Genomic DNA, 20,799 nt, shown 5'->3' on the forward strand with positions numbered 1-20,799 from the left:
TGAATGAAAAAGTGCACGTGACGAAATCAAAAAACACCGTCAATTACACCATGATAAAAGGTAGGAATGGTAACGGAAACAGTTTATCAGGTTACCCAAAACACAAAATATCTACAAACTTTCATTTTGGCTTCACTCACAATGTACAAATGAAACGCACAACAACAGAGAGGTCTCCAGATGCGCTCAGCGCTGTGTATTACAGAATGAACTTATCAATAACGGAAAAAAAAAACCCCTTAAACTCCCCTTTCGTGATCCCCAAATTAACCTAATAGTCCATGCCAACGATAATTTTATGAAGTCCACCTCAGATTGCCCTTAAGAGTCTTTTATATCCAACCAGACAAACACGAAGGATGCCGAAAGTGCCATATCACTCAGGTCCACATGAAAAAAAATATTCCGCAAAAAAGACAAAAGGCAAAATTTAGCCCCCCCAAAATGGAATCGATCTCACCGGGATCCATGGAGGGGGGTTACTATCTGTACTATGCTCTTCTGTGTTACCTTGACACGCAGAGTCAACGTTTTCTCTTTGTGTCTTTCTGTCCTTGTGTGTGTGTGTGTGTGTATGTGTGGTGTGGGTGTCAGAGGAGAGGAGATGTGTGTGTGTGTCATGTGACTGTCAGAGGAGAGATGTATGTGTGTGGTGTGTGTGACTGTGGGTGTCAGAGGAGAGGAGGTGTGTGTGTGTGTCATGTGACTGTCAGAGGAGAGATGTATGTGTGTGGTGTGTGTGTGTGTGCGTGTGGGGGGGCTGTGTGTGTGAGAGGAGAGGTGTGTGTGGGGTGCGTGAATGTATGTGTGAGAAGAGAAGAGATGTGTGTGTGTGGGGGAGGGTGTGTGTGAATGTGTGGGTGAGAGTGTGATCCCAACACTGGCACATGCACTATGAGACCTGCGTTTGTCTCTGTGTGAGAGATCACTTTGTGAAATAGACGTATTTAAGGAACATCTGTTATATTTTATCTTTGTTACTTACAACTGCAGCCAAATACGCTGTGAGGCTCCAAACTATAAAGTCACTTCACATTCCTTAACGTTAAAAAGAGATCCTTGCTGATAGCAATGAAACCATGTTTTTGAAATTAAATATTACAATATTTATTAACCATATTTAATTTTAAATAGCCATATTTTAAACTAGTGTCTGCTTTAAAGGTATGCCGTGCACTTTCCCAAACGTGTTAGTAATTTGTGAGTAGTTTTATAGGGATTTCAGTACACAGTATTTGTGTCTAATGTTCAGATCCCCTATACTCTTTACTGACATCTGTAATCACAGGCGACTGGGTCAGACTGTTCTGGAGTTGAATAAGATGAAAGCTATGTGAGGCGAACGTTTTATCCAGTCTACCCTTTCACCCTTTGCTCGCTGACTTGTTAAATATGTTTTGGACATTTCTTATTATTTCTCTAGCCTATGGGTCATGCTGGGTCTCTCCGCAGGTGTCTCTGGGGTTGGTCCATGGTCGGGCCTCTCACATCATCTGGCCTCCCAGTCGGTGGCAGAAGATCCATCCATCTGTCCCACCAGAGCGCAGGCCTCTTCTGCAGTGGATCCAAGACACCACAGAGGATGATGATGACTGATACACACGTCCATACAGCGTGTGTGTGTGTGTGTGTGAGAGAGAGAGAGAGAGGGAGAGAGGGAGAGGGCCATGTCACAACTGTTTCAGTGCCACATTGAAATGACTGTATTACAACAGATTCACTTTGTTTAAAATAAAATGGTAGAAATATGTTTTTATTCTATTAGTCAATGTGAATTCAGTGAAATTCAGTTCTCAAATCACAATAAATCTTAACCGTCTAATGTTTGTCATAAATAAATGCTAAAATAATGTGACCCATTTTCTGAATGGTTCAACATGAAAATACAATGTGAGATGACATGACAGGCCGAGTAGGAATCTGTTCCCAGTCTTGAGTGTTTGAAGAAAGAACACAAACAAAAAGAACACAAACAATGCGGGGGTTTTGCTGCTTTGGACTAATGTAGTTGATCGTAATGACTCACAAATGTAAAAATTGACACTGGTTCAGTGTGCTTTAATTCTGTTTCTTTACTGTGGTCTTCAAGACTCTTAAAACACACTGATGCTTATCTGTGTAATACTTCAGTCAGACCAAATTTTATTGTCGGGAAATGAAATTGCGCACCAAAGCCAAGGCCTTGTTCATTGGCCTGACAGGCTAATCACTGCTGATTGTCAGGACAGAGTGTTTGTTTCACTGCGGTGTTTTAGGCTCTGACTGCCAACATTTGCTCTTTTCACATTAAGCTGACCAGCTGCTTGGCAGAGTTCGGTATGGGCTTGAGGCTTATTGAGCATTCTCTTTCTCTCTCTCTCATATGAAATTACTGAAACCCGAGGGGATGTCTCACTTCCCCCAGTTATAATTCTCTAACACTCACAAACGTGTGGAATAAATGTGACATCTGTGCTTACGTCACATCTGTTGCAAAGTTAGTCCAGTAGAGGTGTGTGTAGTCATCTTAAAGAAAGAAAGCCAGCTGTGAAATCAAACCGCATGTCTCTCAGAGCACCGCATGTCTATGCCCTCTCCGTTCACAGACTGATGGAGGTCTGGCCATGTTTAGACCCATGCAGATCCACCCCTGTAAGGACTCTAATTATAACTGGTTTGTTTATTTGTTTACTCCCCTGTTTGACTACTTATGGGCACCAATATTACTCTGTACTGAACTCTACTGCTTTTGATGAACCCTAATTTTACAAATCATACTCTAATTTTGTGAAGGAGGAGAATTGGTAATTATGAGGTCACTTCACCTTGGCAAAGTCATGGTGACGAGATTGTAAGTTTCAAGTTTCAAGTTTATTTAGAGTCCAATATCACTGTTTACAGTCTCAAAACAGGATGGCACCCCCTGACTGAATCCTCATGGCGGGCAAGAAAAAACTCCCCAAAAACCCAAAAGGGAAATGGGATAATGGGAAAAATCTTGAGAAGGACCACAGAGAGAGGAGACCCCTTCTTGGCCAGACAGGTGTGCAATAGGTGCTGACCCAGCGGGCAGTTACAATTGCAAGTAAATTAGAGCATGAACAAAGGGGATGGCGATGCTGACAGGAGGCTGGCAGGGGGATGAAAGATGATAACACCAGGATGGATCGGGTCCACAGGGCAGGAGGAGTCAGATCACTGATATCTCAGGAGTAGCATGTGTGCTCAACAGAGAGAGAGAGACTTGTTAGATATGTTCATTTCCACATAATGGTTAAGGGAAAATGTACATCGTGTGCCGAGTGCAGGCAGGGACCCCAGCAAGACTAGCTATTACAGCATAGTTAAAAGGGAGAGCTAGAAGATAATACGGACATGAGGGCACTCTGGGACACAAGGCGGCTACCCACTCCACCGTCAACAAACCTGAGTGAACATGTTAGAGTAGGGGGGTGACAGCATCCAAACGTCCCAGTTCACCAAACATTCTATGCCCGAGAACCCTCCAGATCTGCTCCTTTGCCTAGTAAAGAGCTGTTAGCAAAAGGCTTGGCTAAACAGATAAGTTTTCAGCATTGACTTAAACATAGAGACTGTGTCTGAGTCTCGAACATTAATTGGGAGGCTGTTCCATAACTGTGGGGCTCTGTAAGAGAAGGCTCTGCCCCCTGCTGTAGTCGTCACAACTCGAGGTACCAACAAATGGACTGCACCTATGGAGTGCTGAACCCTCAGAATGAACGAGTGCTGTGATATGGAGATGCCTGAAGGAGCTCTGTCCAATTCCACAGTGTGTCTTCATCATCCATACATGCTTCTTTTCATTTTAAGTCACTTCACTTAAATTTGAAGGCCCTGCATCTTTTCTTTACAATGTCCAAATTAATGCCTGACACAATAATAATAATAATTACAATTTACAATTTAGTTATTTGGCAGACGCTTTTTACCAAAGCGACTTACAATCAGTGCATCAGTCGGATTTCTAATACCTTGTGAGCAGAGATCACAATAAAGCATCAAATTGCCCCTTCGCATTGCGCCCCTGGAATACTTTGACAAACACAGATACAAGACAAAGGTGGGTTTTTTTTTTTAGGAAAGGGAGGTTAGGCATTGGGGGACAGGTGTGTTCTAAAGAGGTGGGTTTTCAGCTTCCTGCGGAAGATGGTAAGAGATTCCGCAGTCTTGACTGCATGGGGGAGGTCGTTCCACCACCTCGGTGCAATGGCGGAGAAGAGGCGTGGTCGGGAGGAGCGGCTGCCGGGTTCCCGGAGTGAGGGGACCGTCAGTTGACCAGAGGTCGTAGAGCAGAGGGTCCTAGTTGGGGTGTACGGAGTTATAAGAGACCGAAGGTATGATGGGGCGGAGTCTCTTGTGGCCTGGTAGGCCAGCACCAGTGTCTTGAACTGGATGCAGGCTGCTACCGGAAGCCAGTGGAGCGCAGTAAGCAGTGGAGTGACATGAGAGTGCTTAGGGAGGTTGAATACCAGGCGTGCAGCGGCGTTCTGCACGAGTTGGAGCGGCCTAATGGCGCAGGCCGGCAAGCCTGCCAGTAGAACGTTGCAGTAGTCCAGGCGGGAGATGACAAGTGCTTGGACCAGGAGCTGGGTCGCCTGTTGTGGGAGGAATGGGTGGATTCTCCTGATGTTGTATAGGGAGAATCTGCAGGATCAAGTGACTGCTGCGATGTGACTGGAGTAGGTCAGCTGGTTGTCGAGGGTTACGCCAAGGTTTTTGGCTGCTGTGGTGGGGAACACCACAGATCCCTCGATGGTGATTGCAGTGTCGATCGCTAGGGAGTTCTTAGCAGGAAAAAACAGGAGCTCCGTTTTCTCCGGGTTGAGTTTGAGATGGTTAGCAGACATCCAGGAGGCAATGTCATCGCGGCTACTCGGACAATTACATGCAACAGAGACAAGAGAGAACCCAGAAATCGCGGCTACTAAGCAATTTAAAGCAAAGTCTTACTTGGAATCTGCTCTGAAGGAGAAGTAATCTGACTGAAAACAATGCGCGCACTAACAGCAAGTGTGAGGAGTATCGGTATTATGTGGGCTGGCTACAGCCCCGCCCCCTCAGAACAAAGCGTAAATTGACTGAGACCGAGAGTAACAAACAAATGCAAATCAGCAACTCAGCAGCTGATGCGACAGGAATTCAATACAAACTCCCTAGTAAAGTAAGCTAACAACGCTACCAGACAGCGCACACAGTTCTAAACAGACAGAGAACCTAAGGTAAAGCAAACCCTGAAAGAATCACACACGAAGTAAATTATATACGGTAAAAGAGTATACAGAGCAAACAGAAATCGCGGCTACTCGGACAATTACCCGCAACAGAGACAAGAGAGAACCCAGAAATCGCGGCTACTAAGCAATTTAAAGCAAAGTCTTACTTGGAATCTGCTCTGAAGGAGAAGTAATCTGACTGAAAACGATGCACGCACTCCACGGAAGCTGGGTTGTTCTTGGGAATGCTCAACATTTAGAGTTTCATTTATGCTCCCAAAAAGCATTTGTATTATATACTATGATATTACAGTATATTCTGTTCTAATGTATTCTATTCTGTTATGTTGTACATCGATATGTAATTGCCAATTTATATGCCTGACAATTTATATTATACTGTATTTTCATTTATTGATAATAAAATTTATGTAATTCATTTTTGTTTGCAAGACTTTCTATACAATCTACCTATGAACATAAAACAACACCACCACCAATAATAAAAATAATAATAATAATATTAATAATATAAACCATATGAAACATGTCTGGGGACCCACAATGGACCAATGGGGAAGGGATTTAGAGGAGGGGAAGACATTGCTCCACCAATCCAAAGTAAGACTTTTGACCAATTGCAGGATACCTGGTGGCCCAAGGTGTGAAGTGCAAATGTTCCCTTGCAAGCACCCCCAAGGGATTATTCACCATAGGCGCTTTCGCACCGAACAGTTCTAGGGTCTAATTCGATAGGAACTACCCCCTGTGGAGCTTCCCCTAGAACTACATTCGTTCTAGGGCCTTTTTTCTGTTTGCTTTCGCACCGCCAGTAGGAACGCTGAAGTGACGTAAGCCGGCCGACGGTATAGCAGCTAAGAGCTGTTGTTTACGACTAACCAGGATAGCTGCACATTTTGAAGTACAAATTTAATGACTTTTAAGACCTTTTAAATACCTCCAAAAGGAAAAAAAGAACCATTACTGCGGCAAAAGAAATCGACAAACTAGACTACAGTATACGCAATGAGTTTTATTGAATTTGAATGACAGAAATATTGATTGCACATTAGATAACCTGTAACTGCCTTCTCATTAACGAAAACAAAACTGTATAGCGATAGACCCAGTCCAATGGAGAAAATAATTTCCCAATGCATTTATGCATTTACCACCGCAGTAGCAGTGAATGACTTGATGGGCATAGTACTTTTCGGGTGCTGGCATAGCGCTTGTGCCTGACCCTTGCTCGCGGCATCGTGTTTTTTTTTCCCCCGCCGCAGCCCTAAAATCGTAAGCTGGATAAACACATTCTTATTTTAGGTTAAAATGCGGATCACAGCCACACAAGCACCTACCGAAGCGGAGTGTACGCTACCTCTTCAATGTACAAATATACATTGGACGTTGCAAAATGGTCATTTTTGGGGGATATAAAATACCGGTAAAATAAAACATAAAAACGATGTGCCCCCTCCTACAATTCCAGACATTTTGAGACATGAATATCAAAAGCTAAATGAAATACGTTCTAAGACTTTATATTTTGCACGGATCTTTAAAAATGGCGGTTGCAATCATCGTATACCTGCGTCTGGGCCAATGGCTGTACACCTACGTCACAAGGTTCCTATTGCGCTGCAAAAGTACCTACCCTGGAGTAGGGGCTAAAAAAGCCCCTCAAAACGGCGTTCTTAGAACTAAAATCGTTCTAAGTTCCTGCGGTGCGAACACGCCAAAAAGGGGGTACTTTCTCCAACAGTTCTAAGAACTATGAAAAGTTCCTCCGGTGAGAAAGCGCCTCATGGCAACTAAGGGCTCTAGGCAGACCCCCAAACCTGGTACGCATTCAGGAGTATTCCATGCCGCGTAACAGAGCTGCAAACTGCTGGATACAGCCGATTATCTGTGGAGTATCCGGGAATATACAGGAGTATTCCAGTCTGGATACACCTCTTTTCACGCAGTGTAGGGTATGATTATGAAGGTGAGTGGGTCCTGTGACATTTTGACCAATACCTACGAAGTTAAGAATGTCAGCAAATCCCGATCTCTGTAAATCATTCTTATTCTCCATGTGAATGTTAGAGTCACCTACAGTAAAAGCATTGTCTACAGTATGCACAAGATTTCAAAGAAAATCTGAAAATCCATTAAGATATTCCATATAAGGCCCAGGGGGCCTATAAATGGTAATAAAAGAGTGAACAGCTAAGAAGACTTGCCTCTGGCCGTTCCCCATACATTTACTGTAACTGGAGACTAAGTGAAAATTAATCTCAGTCAACATTTCAGACTGTGTGTGCTACTTTTATCCATTGTAGGATCATCTGCCATGTTTAAGGTATATCTCTGACAGTGATTTTCAGTATGAAAACTCAAACCTGTTTCCGTCCACTCTTTGGGCTTACTGACAATCAGTCCACTCACTGGACTTATGGACCAATCACAGGCAGAAGGTTACACAAATGAGATGAACCAATTATAAATCTGTTCCTCTGCTCAGCGCCTTACAGCTGGAAGCAACAGCATGGTCCCATGGACAATTAGCGTAGAACAGGGAGGTGCTGTGTGTTATTACCGGTCTAGTTAATTAGCTAATTAGCTAATAAGCTAATTAACTCGTTCCCCATGATGGGTAATACCATGCACATCATCTCTATGGGTGTTCATGTGACATTAATGGAACGCCTAATAATTACCATTTCTACCGTGGCGGACATATTGAATACGCTGTGGGAAGGACAGTGATTAGAAATGGAGCTCCATATTTGTGTTTGTGTGCGTTGTTGACAAAGTAAGTTGGGTTAATAGTCATCACTATTAAGTTTTAGCATTTCTTCATCGTTTAATGTTTATAGCGTGTAAAGTTGTTATTTATTCTGCCAACATTTACCACAGAAATGCGAAGTCATTTCACTTGCCAGCTTAAGCCTATTCGATGCTAATATTTGTTGTGATATCGTGCAATGGCATTATTGCTTTAACTTCTGTTTCCCTTAACATATCCCTTGTAAGTTTTAAAATGTGTTTGTGTCGAATATTGCCGCTCTTAACAGTCGGAGTTGACCTAATTACATTTACCGCTAGAAATATGCCACGTACCTCATTTTTGCTTTCGCCACAAAATATAAGGTAATACGTATTTATTTCATGAGCGGTATTAGACAGACCTCTAGTGGTCATTTTGTGTAATAGCATTCCAACAAACTGTGAAGTGCTGTACTGAGCCTCGTTATTCCGTTCCTCAAATGTCTATTTTTCCTTTCTTTTAGAAACCACATACATTCACATGTCTACGCCTGTTCTGCATAAATAAATCATTTGTATTGTCAACTCATCTGAAGCCTGGAATAAGCTTCATTTCTCTGACCAGAAATTAGACCAGTTTGGACACAACCAGTACTCAGCAGCGCTACATATTTCACAGACTGGTTTAATAAGTCTACCTCAGAATGGTTTACTGATTTAATAATTCTAGCTCAGACTGGTTTACTGGTTTAAGAACTCTACCTCAGACTGGTTTAATGATTGCATCTCAGATTCTGGTTTAATAATTCCCAGATTGCTTTAATATCTTACAGATTTCACAGATCCACAAGTGTACAAACATATCTTTTGGTCTCCTTCTCTATCTGTCTGTCTGTGTGTCTGCTTGTCTGACTGACTGAATGACTGTATAGAGGTATTATAAAAGTTCTGACCTAAGACAGACCAATTAGATCAACATGGGATGAAACAGGCAAAGACTGAATAATGAATCCTGTTGACAAGGAAACCCAGAAAAATTCCTTTAAAATATTGTCCCTCTTTTCATTTGTTCATTCCCTGTCTGGTTTTCATAGGCAAAACTGACCTGTTCTTCTGTACCAATTTCTTTACATCTGTCATTGTTGTTCATGCCATCTTATCTACTCTTAGACTGTACCAACCTGTGCATGACTGTTGTATTAGTTAGTAATGTCACATGAAGGCAGAAGAGTTGTACATCAGACTCAGGGCTTTGTTGGTATTATGAGATTGGTGACTTCTTACTAAAGATACAATCTTTTGTTCATAAGCAAGGCTTCATTCATTCAAGTGCAAACACTCACAGTACTGTGACATACACAACACTTTTTCCTCAAAACAATGCATTAGTACCCTCGGTTGGCCAACTAGAGAACTGTCCATGCCTGAGGTTAATTAATGGTGCAGGTGAAGGTGCAATACAGTTATGTGGAATCATGAATAAAATCACACTATAAAATCATCTAGAATTTATGAGAATTATAACTTAGACTAATCTGAAGTTTATTTTGGCTGTCAAAAAAGCAAATCTCCATGTTTCACCTCCTCTTTCCTCAAAGTGAAGCTGACAAAGGGTGGTTTATTTTGGAGATTTAGGCGTTGTGGAATGCTTGACGGCACTAACGGCTATGTTATATTTGAGCTATTCTGTTTTTGGGGATGGATGAAATTAACTGATATGGTGATGGTAACCACACACTAGGTAATCTTTCACTCTAGCATCTTCCCTGGCTATCCCTCAGCACAATAAACTGCAGAGCCAGTGGCACATCCTATCCCTTCAGCTGGCTCATTCTGATCCAAGGACTCAGTGTCAGGCTATACCAGTCTTTACAGTCTGCAGTTGTTTATCTGTCAGTCTGGGGTTGTCTTGGGCACAGAGATGAAGGAGAGACTGTAAGAGATTGGCAGGTTGAGCCAAAACAAACCATTAACTTGTCAAAATGTAAATCTCATGTAATGTCCACAATGTCCAATTCCACATGGTTTGGCCAGTCAATCCAAAATTTTGGGGCTTCAGTGATGAGTCTATAGTCAATTTATAGTATGTTAAATAGTGTGTTAGATTTTTCTAACGTGCATCAAACCCACGGGATCTACATGCAACGTGTTTTAAAACACTTCTTTCTTTCTTTCTTTCTTTCTTTCTTTCTATCTTCATTTATTCATTCGTTTGTCAAACGCTGATTCCTTTGTCATTCTCGTCTGTTCCTCAGTGTTTTGTTTATCTTGTCTATGGATTGTGATTGGACCTTGTGAGGATAAAAGCATTCAAGAACATTTAATGGGGTTGGCGTTGAGGTAAACCATTTAAGATTTGAAGCGCCCCGAGCTCCAGTCCAATAGATGGCGATAATGTAGAAGAGGGGCGGTCAGAACTCGCATTCAAGAAGACAGACAAACTACAACAAGAACAGCCCACTGCAACATAGAAAATGTTTGACACTTATCTATCAAGATGAAAATTAAAAGATGGGGTGACTTTTTTTCAAAAAGCTAATCTTGATCAGAACCAGCGGTACCGTTAGTGATATATACCTACCTAGGTAATACGTCGGCGGTTTCGTTTAATGGTGCTAATTTCATAGCTAGGTTAGCTGTCGCTAGCTCGTGTTTGCTATCATCGCATGTTAACCAATTTGGTAGTTAAAGAATCGTTGGGAGTCGTTGTTACGTATATTTCAACTGTATCAGAAAATGAACCCCTAAAATAAAGAGTTGGGCAGATTTTGTATTTGTAGATGTAGGTGTGTTACTCGCCATTGGTAACTCATTCACTGGGATTCTTATCTACGCTCCTTTTTGAGTCTGCTATCAGTAGAAAGCGTAATGAACACTATATATTATAATTCACTGTAGCCGACAGACTTTCAAGAATGTGATATACAGTATTAAACATACAGTGTTCAGTACACTACATGGAACATGTGTTTGTATTTATCAGTTGTACATCTCAAGCCAAATTTTGTTTTCCCGTGAACAGACTGTGTGGTGTCCTGTGATGAGTGGCTCTGGCCCATGTCTTTGAGTGAGCATGTCCCTAGCACAGAGAGTACTGCTCACGTGGATCTTCACACTGATCTTCCTCATCATGCTGGTGCTCAGACTGGATGAGAAGATCCACTGGAACTGGTTCCTCATCTTCCTCCCAGTGTGGGCATTTGATACCATCCTCCTCCTCATGCTTGTTGTGAAAATGGCTGGCCGTTGCAAGCCTGGCTACGACCCACGAAACGGAGCCCAGAACATGAAGAAGCGAGTCTGGTACCTCGTGGCCATGTCACTGAAGTTGGCGTTCTGTCTTACATTGTGTGCCAAACTGGAGTATTTCTCTGATCTGTGGGTTAGTTTTGTCTGTATCCCACTGTGGGCTCTGCTGATTGGAGCCATGGTGGATTTGGGCTATAGTGTCTTTAGTTTCAGGAGAGACTGAATCCGTGGACAGCGGCACAACATCAGCACTGTTCGTCCTCCACATAGGCCTCACACTGAGTACTGTCTCTGCTCAGAGTGAAGGACTACTCATTAGAACACTTTGCCCACTCAACATTTTATTCTCTCCCAGGACTAACATTTCTGATTCTTCATGTTGTTCACAAAGCCCTTAACTCTGTAATTGAATTGGATGTGTTAATGCAGATATAGTGCTGCTTGAAAGTTTATTTCTTGAGTAAATGTCACTTGCAGGTTACTGATGTTTACCATGGAGGATGCTGCTTCTGTTTAAGACCATAAAGTTGTATTGTCATGTTGTTTAAATACAACCAGAGTATATGTTTATGAACTTTAATCAATATCAGTGCCACAGTACATCATTCAACCTTAATGCAGTGTCCATGCAGTGGGTCCTAAATCATTTATATTATGTGCTTTGTAAATAAAATTAAACATCCATATCTGACAGGACAAGCCATTGTTCGTTAATTGGCTCATCTCCCTCCCTCATGCTGTTTGTATCTTGGATTTTATTATCTATCACAGTGTGTCTACGAAACACTTTTTTTTAATTCTGTGAAATGTCCCAAAGAAAGCCTGGAACAACCTCAGTAATGGATCAGCAATTTTAGTGTACTGAGTTTATTTGTATTGAGCTTAAAACTTCTGCTTGATACAGAAGACCCATTGCAATGAAAAACTGCCGTGGAAAATTAGAGAAAATTACATGATAAATCACATATTACTGATTATGGAAAACCTGCTCAAACACAGAAACAAAAAAACATTGTAGTAAAAGGAACAATGAAGGGCATCTTCCTAACATTATATAACCTTGTGTTGTGTCTGCCTTTTGGCTTAATTCACTGTATGAAGGTAGATCAGTGTTTGAGACTATGTCCAAATCAGATGTATCGATATGTAAATAAACGTCACTTCTTGGTTCTCTATCATTAAAATTCCTTCACTTGATAGACCAGGGCATGGGGGAGGGGCTTACTGTGCAACAGGCCTTTGTCAGTGAGTGTTAACCCATTTTCATGACAGAAGTTCAGATGAAATGTTTATCAAGAGTAATCTAAATCAGACAAGGTTTGAAGGGGTTATGTACCACTTCCTGTTTACTCAGTGTTTTGTGGAAATCATTTGGCATGTTGCAGACTTATTGTTTGACTTATTCATTTTCATTTAAGTGTGGTGACTGTCCACAAATCATACTTGCCCAGTTCAGTGTGAATCAGACATATAGTGTTGAAGGGAGTACTGAAAGGCTCTGTTTTTGTATATTTAGAACAGTGAAAAGCTAATATGGCTGATGCAGTGGGTTCAATGACGAAAGCTGTCCCTCATGGAAAGATGCACATGTGTAAAAATATTTGTATAGTTGATGTTTTTTGTTTTTTACCCCAACATAATGAGAGTGCTGTAGTGCCACCTCGAGTCACAAACACTGGTCAAACTCTGTGCGACTGACATGCCTGCCAAGTTTGGTGAGCTCTTCAGCAAGAGAAATAAGGGGAAACTGAGAAGAAGGAGAAGAAGAAGAAGAAAGAAGAACTAGGGAAGACACTCTAGACAGTCTACAAACTCTAATGATAATAGCACCAACTAAACTCAGTGAAATAACATGATGAGTTTGACTAGACTAAAGCTATCAGGTAAAGGTGCACTATAAGTGCAGAAACATGAGTCAGCAGAGGTTTGGAGTATGTGTCAAAGCACTCCAACAGGAGTTTGTCAAATCATCAAAGCTCTTACCATCTTCATTATTTATATACAACTGGAAAAACATGATTATTACCCCAAAAATATCACTCAAAATAAGGGTTTGGTCTTTGTTTTATCCTCAAGATGAAAGGCAAATTTGGAGAGTCAAAATATAGGTCACAAATCTTAAAGTTTTCTTTCATCAAGATACAGGATCAAGATGTTAAAAGGAAGATGCACCACGAATGACCTTTCTTCCATAATCCTTACTCTGTTTGAAATCTCCAGTATTAATTAGCCTCAGACAAACGTGCTTATTATATATGTGATATCAGATAAGATCATAGTGATCATGATCTAAAACACACAGGCTCTATGTTCTGTCTCACTGAAGCGCTAAGCTAAGATTTAGCTCACGACACTCTGGTGAGTTCTCCAGTCCACATCCTTTAGCCTGTTCAACCCTGTCTGACAAAAATACAAAGAGTCAGTGGGTCTATCTACTGGACCAAATTTGTTCTGAAAGACCAAAATGAAGTCTGTGTTATCAATATGAACAACCATCGTATTAGATAACAAAATGTGTCCAAAGAGATTTTTATGCATCTTCACCAAAACATAACACAGGACATTGAAGAAGTAAAAATTCTGACTACGATAGTATATTTTTGCTGTCATTATTTAAAACTTAAGGGACATAGCTTTTTGGTCTGATCATCATTCTAACAGTTTTAAATGTTGGTTGGATAGTACTCCATGGATATGTTTGGCCAGGTACCCCAGAAGATCCCGTCATTCCTTTGTATTTTGTTTGATAATATTTTCCATTTAGGTTTGCAGCCATGCAGGCGCTAAACCACCAGCCTGAGCTATAGTATACCCCACAGTTCCCAGAGGGGTACAGTCCCTGTCAGGAGTTGTGAAAAACTTCTGGTCGTGGTTGAACTCTTTGCTGTATTGCAGAGTGTTACCCGCCGTGCCTGAGTACCCGCGGACAGCCAGCTGATAGTGTTGGCTCTCATGGGCAATGTAAAAGTGTTCGTACTGGGCGAAGCCATTCACTCCGTCCAGGTCTTCCAGATCAATGCACAAGAGCATTTCTTTAGCCTTTGTCAACCAGTGGATCTGGTCATTGCCAAGCCAGAACTCCCAAGTCAGATCACTGAGGGCATACCTGTATTCTTCCTAGGAGCGGTTGAAGCTGAGGCTGCCGTCATGGCGACGCTGAATCAGAGTCCAGCCTCCACCAGACAACTCCATATCACAGAGCACATGAAATGTGTTTCCAGCACCAGGTATCACATTGTAGATTCCATGCTTCTCTTGTTCTCTAATGTGGTCTAAACAGTCCTGGGCTGATGCTTTGTCTGCATAAAGAGAGTATAGATTTTAAGATATAATTATAAAATGTGGACATGGGGAGGGGATGAACAGTGCTTTGTCCTCCCACAATATCCACAGCTGAAGTGCCCTTGGGCAAGGCACTTAACCCCAAAATGCCCCCCGGGTGCAAACGTGCTGCCCACTACTCCTGATATGTGTGTATGTGCTCACTACCGGTGTGTATAGGATGGCTTAAACGCAGAGGTTAAATTCATTGCTCACAGTGAGTGTGCATATGATCACAGAGGTTCTAAGTTCATCTGAGGTGGCCTTTTAATATATAGCTACGTAATGCAGGATTTACTGAATCTGTGGTTAATTGTTTGAAGTCAGAAGGCTACATCCTTTCCATCCCTGCATGTCAGTACACCACAATATCTGCTGTTCAGATGAGTATGCATATCTGCTGCCATCTCTCCTGCTGACCCTGGTTTCCAGGATCATCTGGAATCCTCTCTCATGGTGAAGCATTAAGATGAGCTCAGCTGAGAACTGAGGGCCCATGTGGAGTGGATGTCCATACAGGATATTGGGGAATGCAGATAGCCTTTATTTGAATATTTTTTTCTTTCTAAAACTGAATTAGCAAAGGACTGTTGGTACAGGTCTTCCAGTGTGAACTACCGTAATTTCAGACATAATCATAATTATCAGGCCACCTAAGAAACAAACCCCTTGTCAGATTACTGTAGGTTTCATAAACAATTCTGTGTCAGTTAAATGGCTGTAATATTTCAGTGTAGGGTAAACTCCTTCTGATTTAGAACCTCATTTATAAACTTTATATCAGAGTTTCAACATCATCACAAGCAATGTTTCCTCACAACACCAATTTTAAACACTCAAATGAAATTTCAATCTATTATTTTCAATCCATTATTTTTATTATTTAATGTTATCAGTTCATTTCAGTTCATTACCTCATGTCATTGACATTCAAATTAAATTACAATTCATTATTTAATGTCATAAGTCAGTTAATTTCGGTATGATGAAGAATACTGGTTAAATAGTTTATAAACATCTGACCTTTTTCTGTATGTGGTTTAGTTTTGGTCTTGGGTTGTGAAAATGGTGGAGTTTCACAGTGGCCGGTGCAGTTTCTATAGATCTGATCATTTCCAACATGTCCACCCTCAACTCCAGAGGATATTTTGTTACTCAGACCTCTGGTAACCCTGACTCCAACTGGGTGAGGCTCTGACCCCTTCACCCCTCCATTCTCAACCCTGTCCTCACTACTTAGACCTGACTCTTTGTCTCCACTGTGGTTCTTCACTGTGTCCTCAGTAGTCCAATCTGACCCACATTCCATGCTGTACACCTCAGCCTTGCTCACACTGATCACTGCATGGTCCGCTGTCTCCCTGCTGGTATTTCTGACATTTTTCTCAGATGGTGGCTTTGACACTGGCCCATCACTTGTGTTTTTGGCCTTGTTTTTAGCGAGTGGCTTTGCCTGCTTGAGCCCACTTGGGTTTTCAGTTCCCTCGGCATCATCTGTGTCAACCAAACCCCTGCTCCTGGGCCCAGTATCCACAGAGAGTGACCTGTCCACAGTGGGACTTGAAAGTGAGGTTGCGCCACTCACAATTCTCCTGAATCTTTTTGTCCAGGTGAATGGGTTGACTTTACGGAATGCCTTAGTTACCCTTGGTGTCACATTAGTTGTCACATAACTTTTTCCTGTCCACAGGTAGGTCAAGGTTTTTCTTTCTGCTGCCAGTCCAACCTGGCACTTGTTGTAGGTTCATGCCTGTGTTGTTCCCACTGTTCTTATGAGCTCTGACAGGCCCTCCCATTTGGGGAGTCTTTGATTGGACCACTCCACTCAGTATTTTTTCTGGTCCTTTTGGAAGGGAAGGCTTGGTCACAGTCATATTCTTTACTTTCCTCATACGAAGCTGGTTTGGCTCCTTCATATCACTGGTGTCCTGAGCCTTGTCCACTAGAGCTGGGTTCAGGCTGGGCTCTTTTGTCCTGTTCTCGTGCCCCAGTGGAGGAATAGCACCCACTCTGAGGACAGTCTTTGTCCCTTGGTCCACTATTTCAGGATTTATCCTGCTGAGCTTATGTGCAGCATTAGCTTCACCTCTGTCCATAGCATGAGAGTCAGAGCTCCATGCATCGACAGAATCGGACCCCTCAATTTCATTAACTCCTGCTGTTATGTTGATAGTGATTGGATTAAAAATAAAGTCTCTGTGATTGCATGCGCACACACACACTGTGAACAGTGAGCTTGTCTCTGAATTTAACCCATCCAACACACCAGTAGTGAACACACACCAGACGCAGGAGCAGTGGGCAGCATTCCTCTGCACCCGGGGAGCATTAGGGTTAAGTGCCTCACTCAAGGGCACACAGCTTTAGATGTTGGGCCTGGGAATCAAACCGGCAACCCTCTGGTCACAAGCCCGGTTCTCTAACCTTTAGACCACGGCTGCCCCAAAATAATCCTCATAAGGTGCAACTGCATTGGCCGGGAACCGAACCCGGGCCTCCCACGTGGCAGGCGAGAATTCTACCACTGAGCCAAAACACTTTTTGCCTTTGGTATTCACACTGACCAAAGGCAGTGGATTTTCCACTCTCGTGTTGCCTTCATTAGTCTCATCCAAAACAGATGGTCTCATCTCTGTCATCCCACCAAAGGTCTCCTGTCTTTCAGCAAGTACTAATTTCATCCTGTTGTGTGTTCTCTCTGTTCTGTCTAGGGTATGTGGTTCTGACTTCAAATCAGTGTTCTTTGTCTTGTTTACAGTGGATGGGAGTCGTGTGACACTGCTGAGATTTTGGACATCCATCACAGTACGTGGGTTTGTGTTTGTTGTCACATGTAAAGGTGCATTAACATTCACTGTGCTCTTGAGCCTCTGTTCAACTGTCATTGCATCCAATTCACTCTCCCCATTCACCCTGACGCCCATAGACTGCGGACTGGACTCTGGCCCCACAGCACCACTCTTGTCAGAGGCGACAGTCTTCATTCTCCTCACTTCAGTACCTTTTTCCTGTCCGTCCTTAGACAGACTGTGCAGTTTCCTCTCTGTGCTGCTGAGGTCTGTCCTTGATGGACTTTGTTCACTTACGTTGTCTGTCTAGTTCATTTACTTTGAGGAAGGTTTCAATCCTTGTGTTTACAGTCAGTGGGTTGAGCTCTTTTATTTCACTGTCCACTCTTGACCTTGTTAATAGACATTTATTCGCATCACTCACTCTCTGTACTGGCTTTTTCACTGATTGGCTTCCATTGGTCGTCTTTCCATGTCCCCCATGGAAATGATGTGACTTGACCTTTCCCTGGTGGACAGACAGCTGTGAGTATTTTCTCTCACCCTTCTCTCCATGCTGAGCAGGTTCGCCCATTTCACTCTTCTGAGGATTCAACCCCTCCTCTTTTTTTGTCATGTGAAGTGGAGTTACCTTTCTTTCACCAGGGATACCTTTCAGTCTCCTCTGTGTGAAAAGAGGACTCAAACGTTTTGGTCCTCTGCTGGGCTGTGTGCCCTCCGGAAGACTTTAATTTAATATCCTTTCCATCATCTTATATTCCAGTGTTCTTTTCCATTCTAAGAATGAGGACTGGGCTCTTTCACCACACTGCTTGTGTTATCCTCACTTCCATTTGTGTGTGGGATCATAACTCTCTGAGAAAGCTCAGCAGTCCTTGTATGTGGCATCTCTGCCTTTCGCACCAACATGTTTTGCTCTTTCCCCATTACATTAACAGTTTTATTAGGAGTTTGCAGCACTCCCTGCACTGTCCCACACACCTGGCAAGCCTCCTATAGCTGGTTCACTAATTCCTTCAGGCTCTGGATTTCCTGCACCATCTTGTCCGGGTTACTGATGTGCTTTGGCAGCTGGATGCTGAGGGAAGGGAGGTTGATGCTGCACTGTGGGGGTCAGCCTCACCCGCTGGGCAGGTCCCTCAGGGCAGCTGTCCGAATATGCTAGCATCAGCAGGCTTCCCCAGACACAGAGCAAAACCAACCTCATTGTCATGTCTTCAGTTAGTGTCTGTGTTGGGTATGTCAGGCAGAGTGTGTCCCAGAGACAGAGAGGAGAGAGAGAGAGAGAGAGAGCGAGTGAGAGAGAGAGAAGGACATGAGGAGGCTCAGGGGACCACCTCCCTCTGATAGATCCATTCTCCTCCTCCCCTCATTGATTCAGCCAAGGACAGTAGTAAAATGAACAAGAATTTCAAGTTGCTAACTACTTTCATTAATGCAGAAGTTAAATGGGAAGCCTCACTGAAATCTTTCCAGAATGTCTTTGACACTGAGTTGCATCCCAAAACATTTCAGTATACTTGCTTTGCACAACATGCAAAGCAACTTTACTGGCCATAACGATAGTATTTCCAATTTTTGCTATGCACATGAGTGAGCACAGTGCATAGCATACTTGAAACCAGAAGGGCCATGGTCTATGTTCATCAAATATTATTGAATATGAGAGTACTTTCTGTGCTCCACTTGAAAATCAAAGGCTTTTCTGCAAACAAAAAGAACACAGAGATCACAGAAGCATCTTCTCCATCATCCTTTTAACCTGCATTCTGAATTACACCCACATATGTTTAAATAAATGCTTGTTGGGCAGACACTGTGCAGCTTTCAGAAAGAAAAGGACATTTGTTAACCTTTAGTGGTCCTTAGTAAATAAAGTTGCAGTTTTGTAAACTCTCTCCCTCTTTTTCACCCTTCCTTATCTATTTCTATCACTCTCACTCTGCCTCACTATCCCTATCCCCTTAGATCCCAGTTCTCTCTTTATGGCCCATAACAGACGCCAGGTTCGATGTTTTAGCACAGCAATCCCCAGATCATTTGGTCAAATGCTGATAACGTTTAATTGCGAGGGAGGCTAGATCACCAGGGTTAGTTTCCCTGTGAGAATGGAATTCAGACCATGCCACAGGGCCCATCTGCATTGCTCCACTTGGGCGCAAACTATGTAGAACAAAAGAGAAATGAAACTAATCATAAGATATTATCAGTTAAATACGCATGCGCGTTAAAACTTAAAAATAACTAGGAGCCAAGTCACGAGCAGCTAATTGTATGACCATTGGTGTAACTGGGCTGTTTTTAATGATAAAGAAACCATATTTGGTCTTGTTCGGGAACAGAAAATGCGGCAGATACGAGTACGCGGATTTCATTTTACTATTCTTTAATGGGAAAATTTTATGTAAAATTATTTCAACCGAGCTCATATTAATACTTCCCAAATTCCAAGGAGTGTCTCCTCCCTCCAGCCAGAGACACCCCCAAAAGGGTAGCAGCCCCCCCATCTGAAAATCAGATGCCAGACTCCCTGCTATCCTACAGTTCAGCTACGCTAAAGTTCAGCTCCAGTTGAGCTCCGGTTGTATCAGCCGTAATGTAAGTCCGTCCGTTCTGTCCTGCTCGTCTCCACGAAGAATCGGCCCAGGCTCATCGCTACGGAAAATCCGCGACGCTAAAAGACTTTCCCGGCACCTACACGAAGTCTCGCTCACGGTCTCCAACTGCCAACCTCAATAACTCCGGTCTCACATACCTGAACGTGGCTGGGCCTGCTCTTCTTCTTCCTCATCTCTTTTCTCTCCCTTCCTCACTAGCCCTTTTTGTGTGTAAGTAACTACACTAGAACATCACTCAGTTCTTTTGGTTAAGCGTGCCTCTTCGTGAGTAATGCCTCAGACTCGCGTAGTTGTTTCTTCCTACATACTATAGGTAACGAGGATATTGTTACTGTTTACCGTTAGTTGTTCGTCTTCTTGTGAGTAGTTTAGATGCTGTTGTACGTGTTTGTATAGCGGATGTGCCTAAATTCCACCTGATTTCCAATTTATTCAACATTAGATAAATTCTGTACCGTCTGAATTTGATCGTTGTAATAAACGTGTACGTTCGTATTCCTACTCTTTGAGTACGTGATAAATTATTTCCAAGTTACTGAATGTGGTGATCCAGGAACTTCGTTAGCTAGAGATATTGAATTCGAAGAGTATTATTGTACTTGCTACTTTAATGCTGTTATTGATTATATGTACGGCTAATGAAGAGTTATTCTGAATAATTTCTAGGTTCAGTGTTCAGAGCGCTGAGATATAAATAGAGATTTTCAGAATATCTGTAATTTCACTGTATTCAGGTTCCAAAATAAGGTTATGGTTACAGCTAAGTGATATTAGTATTAAGTCTAATATTCACAGTGAACCATTAACCAGATTTTCTCTCATACCATTGGCTCGACATGCTTGTTTGCACTATATATA

At 42.4% G+C, this 20,799-nt stretch overlaps 3 protein-coding genes across 4 annotated transcripts in view; 2 read left to right on the forward strand and 1 right to left on the reverse strand.

Annotated features, from left to right (window-relative positions):
* The window catches only part of immp2l (inner mitochondrial membrane peptidase subunit 2), a 77,535-nt gene extending 75,785 nt beyond the window's left edge, over positions 1 to 1,750 (forward strand). Inside the window, exon 6 of the mRNA XM_030794402.1 lies at positions 1,453 to 1,750. Within this exon, the coding sequence (XP_030650262.1) occupies positions 1,453 to 1,596 (144 nt within the window). The 3' untranslated portion in view covers positions 1,597 to 1,750. The remainder of the gene's footprint in view (positions 1 to 1,452) is intronic.
* An 8,657-nt stretch (positions 1,751 to 10,407) lies between these two features.
* tmem60 (transmembrane protein 60) lies at positions 10,408 to 12,330 on the forward strand. Of its 2 annotated transcripts, none has more exons than XM_030765729.1 (2): positions 10,408 to 10,549; positions 10,987 to 12,330. In XM_030765729.1, exon 2 carries the CDS (start codon positions 11,038 to 11,040, stop codon positions 11,434 to 11,436), a length of 399 nt encoding a protein of 132 aa, XP_030621589.1. In that variant the 5' UTR covers positions 10,408 to 10,549; positions 10,987 to 11,037; the 3' UTR covers positions 11,437 to 12,330. The 2 variants fall into 2 exon arrangements, with proteins under 2 accessions (XP_030621589.1, XP_030621590.1); XM_030765730.1 differs by having other exon boundaries at positions 10,410 to 10,480.
* Positions 12,331 to 13,833: 1,503 nt separating this feature from the next.
* LOC115804738 (fibroleukin) lies at positions 13,834 to 16,630 on the reverse strand. The gene is given in 5 exon segments (XM_075353542.1): positions 13,834 to 13,882; positions 13,884 to 13,941; positions 13,944 to 14,048; positions 14,051 to 14,512; positions 16,261 to 16,630. Coding segments are annotated over 5 exon segments (1,044 nt in total).
* Between the last annotated feature and the right edge of the window lie 4,169 nt (positions 16,631 to 20,799).

This window comes from Chanos chanos, chromosome 2, assembly GCF_902362185.1.
Source record: "Chanos chanos chromosome 2, fChaCha1.1, whole genome shotgun sequence".
In the NCBI taxonomy this organism is placed as follows: Eukaryota; Metazoa; Chordata; class Actinopteri; order Gonorynchiformes; family Chanidae; genus Chanos; species Chanos chanos.

Bases quoted from the DNA above. Each gene is read 5' to 3' on its own strand.
- tmem60 (XM_030765729.1), top strand. From the start codon at position 11,038: ATGTCCCTAGCACAGAGAGTACTGCTCACGTGGATCTTCACACTGATC.